The sequence below is a fragment of the Ascidiella aspersa genome, chromosome 1, assembly GCF_963924565.1.
Source record: "Ascidiella aspersa chromosome 1, kaAscAspe10.2, whole genome shotgun sequence".
Classification (NCBI taxonomy): domain Eukaryota; kingdom Metazoa; phylum Chordata; class Ascidiacea; order Phlebobranchia; family Ascidiidae; genus Ascidiella; species Ascidiella aspersa.
This window is the reverse complement of record NC_139447.1, coordinates 32,645,318-32,655,088: the sequence shown is the minus strand read 5'-3', so window position 1 is coordinate 32,655,088 and position 9,771 is coordinate 32,645,318. Positions and strand designations below refer to the sequence as shown.

Genomic DNA, 9,771 nt, shown 5'->3' with positions numbered 1-9,771 from the left:
ATGATCCCTATATAAAAAAATCATTTATTTTTCTATTTTTTGGTAAAAATCTTGCTCTACCCTCTAAAACTAAAATGTGTGTAAGTTTGTAGGATTAAGTGTGATAAAAGGTTGCGACAACTTCTGTCGTATGCCAAAACGGTTATCACGCTTAACGGCCTTTTGATGTCTGAATGACACAACAGATAGCCTAAAATCGTTTCAAAGAAACTAAATAAACAAACGCTAAACACAGAATAGTAAATTTTTTACCAGCCATTAGCTAAAAGTTGGCTTACCTTCACCACTGGCTATAATATATTATCTTAAAAAGTTATGTCATACCTGTGCGCAATGTTTTCCTGTGCAATTGCTGAACACCTCTTGCAATTTGCCAAAAATAACGACGAGCTCAATCTTCCTCCATGTAGCGATTTCCTGATTGTTTGGTAGAAATGTATTCAAGAAATGTTTTGGTCAAATCGCCTTTGGTCGCATACTCGAAAACAAGAAATATTCTCTTGCATGACACGAACACGTCCAGCAACATATCCTTCACACAAGTTTTATTCCTAGGTTACATATATATTGTAGACACAATCAAAACCTTGATTTATTAGTACGGTACATACTATGTTGGAAACACCAAAACACTTGTTGCAGTTTGCTACTTCAGTTGGTAGGTATCTGGTAAAACCTCCAATACGATTCACTCCAACATCCGCATAAAATATTTTGATTGCAACCTAAAAGTATGAAGTACATTTCTCCATTAAAAATGATTCTTATAAAGTTTGTTTACACAATTGTTTTTTTCAAATTGTATTTACCCAACAGTGTTAAGATATATTTAAAAAATGAAACTATCTAATTAATATTTCGAGCTGTAAGAGTTTATAATTAAACCAAGCACTATTTGTAGTTACTCCAGACCGCAAGTATAAATATCAGTCTAGTATTACGTCACAAAGGCAAAAACCCAGACTGAGAGAAAAATGTAATTTGACTGAAATCTAATCACGTGATCATAACCATGGCAACAAAACCTAAGGTGCTTAAAAATGGAAATTTATGAAAAAATGGCTATACATCATGCTATAGAATTGAACCTATTTAATACAAAAAAACTATTTTTAACAAGATTACAAGTTAAATTAGTGTAAAACAAACAAATTAAACTTTTCTCTATTTAATTTCTTATTGTTTTCTTATTTCTTCAGTTTTAATTAATGAAGGCTTACATTTCTTTCTGTTTGCTGACCAACAGAACAATAAATATTAACCAACCTTTAGCGTCTCATTTTTCTTTTGCACCAACTTCAACTTCTCGGTTGACCTGATCTTGTCCTTAGTAGGTTGAGCCAAGAATACTCTACCTGTGGCCCCACCTCCTAAATATTTGTTGACCACCTTGTACCCGTGAACAGCACCGATGCTGCTTTCCTTCTGCAGAAGTTCCTTTCTAACCTGTAAATTCATAGTTAACGCACCAGGAGCCACTTTATGGCAGCACAGAGCAAACAATCGCTTTTCGTATTATATAATCACTTTTTCAACAGCTTTTCAAATCACCACCTTCTCTACAATCTCAAAAATCCCAAATTGTACACAAAAAATTCTTTAAATCAAACCATTGAAACCAAATGCAGCACTGTGACGACACAATTATGTTTATTAACTCCAATTTACAAGCAAACGGCTTAGGATTAATACTGTAAGTGTAAATAACTGTGCTCTTTGGCTTGGCTATTTGTTGTTTTGCAATCAGTGTTGCAATTTTCAATATTTGTATTTCCAAAAAACTTTTAGTGTAATTGTTCCGTTTTTGCTTCCCAATCTTAAATTCCTGGCAAATTTTTGACCTAGATGTGTGTTTTTTTGTATTTATTTTGAAATTTAGCTTGAATTAGACGCAAAGGGAAAATAAGTAAGACGTTTCAACGTTGAACAAATCTTCATTTTCCTTAACTTGTTTCTGCAAGCAAAAACAGATATGGGCCGAAATATTTCCCACTTAACTTATGCCTTTGATGCGAAAGGGGTTCAAATATGGCGTAGATTTTGGGAAATGATCGAAACATATATTTGATAAATATAATTTACGTAGATAATGTGTTTGGCCATTTTATTACATTTTGGCCAGCTTATACGTGTTTTAAAAGCAAATATTATCATTCTCCTAAAGACTTAAAATGGTTTAACGCCTATGATTTGCTATACTTTTGCAAACTTTTACTCGGTAAATTTTTACCATGGCTTGGTCCGAGCAATCACTGTTAAAACAGACTTTAAATCTGTAGTTTCAAACAATATGAAACACACTATTATGTGCCTAATACGCAAACTATTAAATCCAAAGTTTTGCTAGTTGTTTAGGCCTGATGTTGGTATGTTGGTTAGAGCAATTGCACAACAGGTGCTAACAGAGAAGGCGTACACTGCCTTAAGATTTTCATTTAAATTTGCGGCGGTAAATACACCCTATTGACACTTGATTATTAGGCGAAGCTTATCGCAAAGTAATTGGTTGCCCGAAAAAATGCTGAAGCCGCATTTAAAGCAAGCATTATAAATGCGTCGCCGATATTCTGCTTTGAACATCCCTACTCGCAATGCTTCCCTCCGTTAATTGTACGATGGGTGAAACTTTATTCACGGCCTTACCTCTTTGTGTATTACCGCGACAATACGATGAAATACGATTTGGAGAATATTGGAAAAATCGTATTTGGAGAATATTTGCTATTTGCCCCTGTATAGTATGTTACTCCAATCCAACATATCCACACACAATTTTAAGTTGTGTAGGCCTGGTGTTGATATGTTGGATTGGAGTTGCCACCAGATTTCGCATTTAAATTTGCGGCAGTAAAATAAGTTGTTTCTGAAGAGCATTAAGTAATTTTACTAAAGAGAAGCCTCTTTTTAAAATGCAAGTCGCACGACCCAGTTTTGGACGAGCCACTTCGCACAATGAAAGTCTCACGCGCGGGACAATAAAGCGCAGCAGGCGTCGAGTCGCTTCGTCACTTCACACGCTGGACAAAGCAAGCGAGTATGAACGAATTCGGTATGAAAGTTTTTCTGCTGCTAGATGGCAGTCGTTAGCTACAAAGAGCCAAAACGCAACATTTCAGGTTTTTGCCCCCCCAAGCAAAGGCCCCTTGGGGTGCAGTCTCATAAACTTCTACAAAGCACCTACACACCATTCTACGCCATGTCTAAAAAGTTTGAAGGTTCTACGATGTATACTTTTTCTATAAAGCTTCGGACAAAAATTGGTCTGAAACATGCCATAGGAAACCATAGGAACCCATAGGAAACCAAAAAATAATAGCGGCACAAACAAGATACGTCCCGAAAATAAATTTTCGGCCCGTCACTGAATATACCCATGGATCACAGCCACCACGAAAAGTGCAAGTAAAAAGTGCGAGTTTGAAATGAAATTACTGTAGTCTTTATGTGTATAACAAACGAATAAAAAGTTAAGAAAGAATAAAAAGAAATATAAAAGTTCAAACTCGTAAAAAGTGTAAGACTTAAGAATAAGAAAATTGGGTGAAGGTACCTGTACAATAAAACACCATGTGAAACACACAAAACACACATTATAATAAAATATATCTGTGCAACAAAAGCTACTTAATTAGCTTTATAAAGACATAATGCTATGCAACAGTATTTCTGGAACACTAAACAAAGTGATACTTATACGTCCTTTTAAACGTGTTTCTATTTTTATCTAAACAGTAAGTCTAAAATGGCCTAAGGCTTTGAGAAGTCAAAAGAATTTTTTACCTCCGCATTCGAAACTCATAATTGAACGATCTTTCTTCGGCTATGCGCAATCAGCGTTTTTCGCTTTAAATTGCTTAATTATTACAAAGGTGCCTTTAAAATGGCCTGCGTTGCAAAACGTGGTTGCATTTTTTGTTTCTCGTGGAGCTGTCAGTTACTTTGCTGTTAATTTTGTTTGTCTTTACTTTCTGTTATGGAGCACATACATTTCATGTAAGTATTAACTTTATTTATAATATCATTATTTTAAGTTCTTGGTTTCTTTAATGTTTGGGGTTCAGTTTGAAATATATCTGCCATCCTGCTATTTAATGTAACGTTATTTTACTTTAATTAAATGTGTTTATATATAACCACCCAATTATTTTCAGATGTTTTTTCGGTTTCATTTTCCTGCTTTTCAATTTGACTACTGGTAAGTAAATTGATTTAAGACAACTTTAAAAAATTGTTGTTAATTGAGGGATTTTATAAATATAGTAAAACCTGGGCTTTTCAATTGACAGATGGCCGCTAGCACTTTGCTTGGTCCCCATAGTTAACGACTTTGTCCTTTATATCAGTGTTTCTTATCAGGTGAATGGTTCACCCTAGGGTGAATAAAATAGGGAAAAAAAAAGGGAAAATAATGGCTTAATAGCCGTCAGACATAATAGCTTGCGAGCAGGGCGGATAATCCGGGTGTTTAACCTGTTTCGGTATACATAGACGAGATTTATCATATCAGGAAACCAGGGTGAATGAAATCTGAGAGTTAGATGCAAGGGGTGAACAAAACTAAAAGTTTTAAGCACTGCCTTACATGGTCCTATTTCCATGCAGTGAAATATGTTTTGTTTTCAATGCAGTTCAAGGGGAGGTTTCTGGAGAGCCGATGCTTATCAAAAGCGTTCTGTTCCCTGGAGTTTTGAACGAGGAGAACAAATCCGCAGATGAGTACGTTTATCATGATGAAGGTGGCGACATGATGGACACCTACGCGGATGAATCTGAGGACCTTGAAGCGCTTGATGTATCCATCCGCGCGATTCTGAACTGCCCGCCAAGCGAGACCTGCCCAGCTGGAGAGCTGTGTACAATGTATTTGTAAGTAATATCTCCTGACAACCCTATTTATAGTGAAGCGCATGAAAGTGGCCTAGGGTCTTGAAAATCTTGTACGGATACCCTAAAGTGGTTAGTTGTTCTTTGGCGCCCGCTACAAGCTATAAGTTCTATTATTATGTAACTATTTTAAGAAACTACCCAAACTGCTTTCTCCCGGCGACCGCCTGCATGTACTTGCCGTGCAAAAACGGAGGGACGTGCGTCAATAATAGGTGAGTACATTAAATAGAAAAAGCCAGTGTTGTTCCTAACCAAAGGGAATTGTTCAAAAACAAGCACCCGTTTTTTTCCACAGATGCAACTGCATGCCTGGTTTCTCCGGTCATATTTGCACAGACACCGCCACAAACAACGGCTGCTATCCAGGATATTGCCTAAACGGCGGACGATGTTCTCTGTCTGGTTCCTTTGCTCCTTGCACCTGCGTCGGATCTTACATTGGCCGACGTTGCCAATATCCCCCAAGAACAACCCTACCACCCAATCCATGTGCTTTGGTTGATTGCGCTAATGGAGGAACCTGTATTCCACAAGGAAGCAGCTTCAGGTAGAAAAAAGTTGTGTACTCCCATTTAATGAAACGGCTTTACAACAATAAAAATAATTATCACTTTTAGATGCTCCTGTCAATTTCCTTACACTGGACAACGCTGTCTTACCAGTCCATGCACCGGTTACTGCTTAAACGGTGGCGCTTGTACTCTGCTGGGCAATAGCCCATCTTGCGAATGCCCACCTACATACTCGGGCAACAGATGCTCGGATGTAGTGGATCCATGCAAAAATAACGTTTGTCCGGAGGGCCAGAATTGCCAAGCTGTTGGGACAAGCTATAGGTAGGCTTTTGCCGCGAGTAACAAAAACACGAACACCTTTCCACTATTGCTGTATTCTCTACAGATGCACCCGGGTCGAACCCCCCTCCGCCGTTTGCGAGCCCGACCCCTGCCAGGGCGACTGCAAGTGTACACTGTCGTGCAAACACGAAGGAGGATATGTTTGTGTTACAGATCAAGGCTTTCTCGGAAGACTTTGCGATATTCGTAAGTTTCCAGACGCCACCAACTAGAACATTAAACTAACTCACCTAAACAAACATTTTGTTTTTCCAGCTATACCAGAAATAAGATGCTCTGCAGATGAGATCGTGGTCGAAGTGTCGCCGCGCTTCTACAACGAGTTTGACGCGGATCAACGGAACAGCATCCTCTTCATGTCGCCATCGGCCGACGGTGTTGGCAAATCCTCCACAGGGTGCCAGGGTAAGTATTAACTTGGTAAGATTGGAGGTCATCATCTACAAAGATTTACCAATTTAATAACATTTTTGTGCAATAGCTGTTTCCACAACTAAAGTGGTTTAAGCAATTTAATATATACACTTCTGTCCTGGTTAAAGTAATTTAATAAACTTCTTGTCCAGCTCGTCTTGTCGACGGCACTTACCGCATCACGGTATCCCATCCCTTCACCCAGTGTGGAACAACTGTTGGAACTGAACGCGGCCCGGACGGAGGCGACATGGTTGTCTTCACAAACGAGCTCTGGCTCAACAAGAACTTCGGTCAGGGCGTAGGTTATGACATGCCCTTTCCCGTCGTCCGATTGCAGTGCAAGTACAACGACGAGTATGTGATCTACACTTCGCTCAAACCAACGTGAGTTGATCAAGATTCTCTTACTATATTATTTAACAAACGGTGCCGCCAGCAAATTTTAATGCGGTTCTGCATTCCTATAATTACGACCATTGTTTTGGTAACACGTTGTTCTTTCTTTTCAGCGTTCAACCGATTCGGGGACTTGTTTTCGATCAAATCCAGTACGAAGTGACCCCGAGCATTTGCAAGGTGTCCACATGTGGCCAGCCCTGTCCCCAGCAGTTCGCTGTCCAGAAGTCCGCAGTCTTCACTGTGGGTCAGATCATCCACTTCGGATTCGACGTCACCAGTCGTTCAACCAACGTAATTGTCGTGTTGCTGAGTATTGAACGAATAACACGGTCTACCAGTTGCTTTTTGCATTTTCACAGGTAAACGAAGGAACAGCTACACTATTGCACACCACCGTATCCTGCTCCGAATCTCTGGAAAACCAACCGCAACAAACAGAAGCCTTTGACCTTTTGGAAGATGGGTAAGAATCTTCCGATTAAAAGCCACTCGTTACTTGTGTCTTCACTAACGGCTCTTTATTATTTCTAGTTGCCCGACAGAGCACGGAACGGCATTAGTGGCGCAACTGGGAAGTCCAGCATCACCGAAGCATCTCTGCATGTCATTCCGGCTTCCTCGCAGTAAAGTGTGCAGCGAAATTTTCATCCACGTCCACCTGAAGATGTGTCTCCAAACCGCTTCAGCGGTAAGTAAATCTTATACCCCATTTTGTTTGCCCCAAATAAAACTAGTATTGTGTATTTACAGACTTGTCCAAATGGCAACACGGTCCCGACTTGTGCTTCACGTAAACGTCGATCCGTGTCCTCGGTGAACGCAGAACCCATCACGATCGGACCCATCTTTCTAATCGATCGTGAAATGGGACAAGGGCAAGTTGCCTTCCTCGCCGATGACGCAATCATTGACGTCATACCGCGTCCCAACGCTACAGAAAATCTTGTTGCGCCACTGTCCAGTAAACCTCCACTTCAGAAGCCAACCACGGAACCAGCAGTATTTAGTACGTTGCGTTTAGAAAAAACGATTTCATTATTTGCCTAATATATTAGACTTTGGTAACTAAACATATACTTCATATATTCAAACTGTTTTGTTTTAGATTTCACCACTTTATCGGTTTTCGCTGTCCTGGCGATCCTGATGGCTTGCCTCGTCATAGCGATGGTTCTGCTGATTCGTCGACTTTACACCTCTTCTTCAAAACCGAAAGACATTCGTTGATGTGCATTTCTTTCGAGCTTAAGCTTGCAACCTCAAAAGTTGCGGTTGCTTCTTGCGTGTGCTTCGCTTTAGTTATTTTGCTCCCAAAATAAATCTTAAAAAACAAATGTTGTCTTACTGTTGCCCCTAGTTGCGTATTATGTAGGTTTATGCAAGCATTTTTTAAATGGCTAGACTACCTTGCCACTTATTGCTTCAACACATAGCTGTAACAGCTGCAGTTATAGACCAGGGAGATCATTGAAACCAATTTTGCTAAACTGTACTACACGCTTGCTCGTTATTTTGGCTACCCTTGAATTTAAGTGGGGCTGCAGTTAGCAATTTTACGCGTTCATCAAAAAGCGCTATTGTGCAATGGTTACATACAGGCTAAGGTAGGGGACGGCAACCCCTGGCACGCCAGATGATTTTACAGGGCGCGCCAATCGATTTAACACGGCCGTTATATCACCTTAAGAAAGCGCAACCATTACATCACTACCACATCATTAACATTATTATTATATTACTAACACTAGCGCTAACTAAATAGTTGCACACATTTCCAGTTCGTGTCACAAATAAGTGTCTTTAATTAACTATTGTGTGTAACATTTTTTGTGAGCGTTAAACTTCTTGTTTACGACTGACCGTTCGTATTACGTCACAATGCCCCAAAAGTGGCGTGAAGTTTACTGCGTTAAACTAAAGCAGGGCATTATTCATAAGTGGTTCTCAACTGCCGGGCGCGTCAAATTTCCTGCCAGTACGCAATATATGTTTCAATCTTATATCTCAATTGCAAAATGCAAGATGTTGAAGGCTTGCTTGTACATCAAATTTAAAACTTCAGTTCCGTTATTTGCAGCATTGTGATGTAACATAGTGGTAATGGACTACTTTGGACTTATCGTATTAAACGTATGCACTGTTCTACGTTAAAAGTAAGCACGTGTGTTTTTGTGCGACTGAGGAACCAACTAAAAACGAAACTAATAGTTAACACTTTTTGGTATCGGCTGAAAACCATCGAAGTATATTTCAAAAAATATAGTTAAATTACTATAGATGTCAGATCACAGTAGGGCTGTGGAGTCCGATTCGGGACTTCAGGCGGACGTGTGCGCATGCGCAGTACCAAATTTCAGCAATAACTGTAAATTGCTAAGGTGCAAACTGTAAAAGCTAAGTTGGAATAGCATATGCTGGTGGCATATTTTCCATGAGCCCTATAAGTGGATTGCCGAATATTCATCTTGTTTAAGTTAGGCAAATTGGTGAAATACAGGCTGAGAGAGTCGGAGCCGGACTCGGGACTCGATTAAATCGCATATTCGGCCGAAGTCGGACTCGGGATGTTTTTAACAAACTCCGCAGCCCTGATTTCCAATGCAAAACTAAACATAGAAAATTGTTTGGCACGCGAGTTGTTAATATTTTGACATTATTCATTAACTGACACACTGAGTACGAACGGTTGCCGACCCCTGGGCTAAGGCAACCGCGGGTCACTAGCACAGCTGTCTTTATTGCACGCCTGTAGTGTCACTACATAGTACAACAGGGGTCGGCAACCCCTGATGGGTGCCAAAAGTTGCACCGAGTTTAGTTTTCTGGGTACGCCAATTGATTTAACATGCCCGTCATATCACCTTAAGAAAGTGCACAACCATTACATCCCCATCACATCTTAACATTATTATTGCATTACTAGCCTTCATTAAATAGTTGCACACATTTCCAGTTCGATTTGCAGTGTTTTCGTGTCACAATTTGGAGTCTTTACTTTTGTATTTAACATTAAAAACTTGTTGTTTGCGACTAACCGTTCGTATTACGTCCAATACTCTAAAATTGGGAAGATGTTTACTGCGTTCAAGCAGGGCATTCTACATTAAAAGTAAGCACGTGTGTTTTTGTGCGACTGAGAAATCAAAGCTAAAAGCGAAAATGAGAGTTAAAACTTCTGGATATCGGGTGAAAAGCGTCAAAGTATATTCCA

At 39.7% G+C, this 9,771-nt stretch overlaps 1 protein-coding gene across 1 annotated transcript; it reads left to right on the top strand.

The window, feature by feature from the left end:
* The first annotated feature begins 3,036 nt into the window (after positions 1–3,036).
* LOC146169826 (uncharacterized) lies at positions 3,037–7,787 on the top strand. Its single transcript, XM_083387490.1, has 12 exons — positions 3,037–3,049; positions 4,629–4,866; positions 5,183–5,434; positions 5,505–5,723; positions 5,788–5,930; positions 6,000–6,149; positions 6,311–6,545; positions 6,671–6,851; positions 6,920–7,023; positions 7,092–7,248; positions 7,311–7,521; positions 7,666–7,787. The coding sequence occupies exons 1-12, from the start codon at positions 3,037–3,039 to the stop codon at positions 7,785–7,787; spliced, it is 2,025 nt and encodes a 674-aa protein (XP_083243616.1).
* The last annotated feature ends 1,984 nt before the right edge of the window (positions 7,788–9,771 follow it).

Bases quoted from the DNA above. Each gene is read 5' to 3' on its own strand.
- LOC146169826 (XM_083387490.1), top strand. The intron at 5,931-5,999 runs GTAAGTTTCCAG...TTGTTTTTCCAG, and splicing joins CGGAAGACTTTGCGATATTC to CTATACCAGAAATAAGATGC. The intron at 7,522-7,665 runs GTAAACCTCCAC...GTTTTGTTTTAG, and splicing joins TCTTGTTGCGCCACTGTCCA to ATTTCACCACTTTATCGGTT.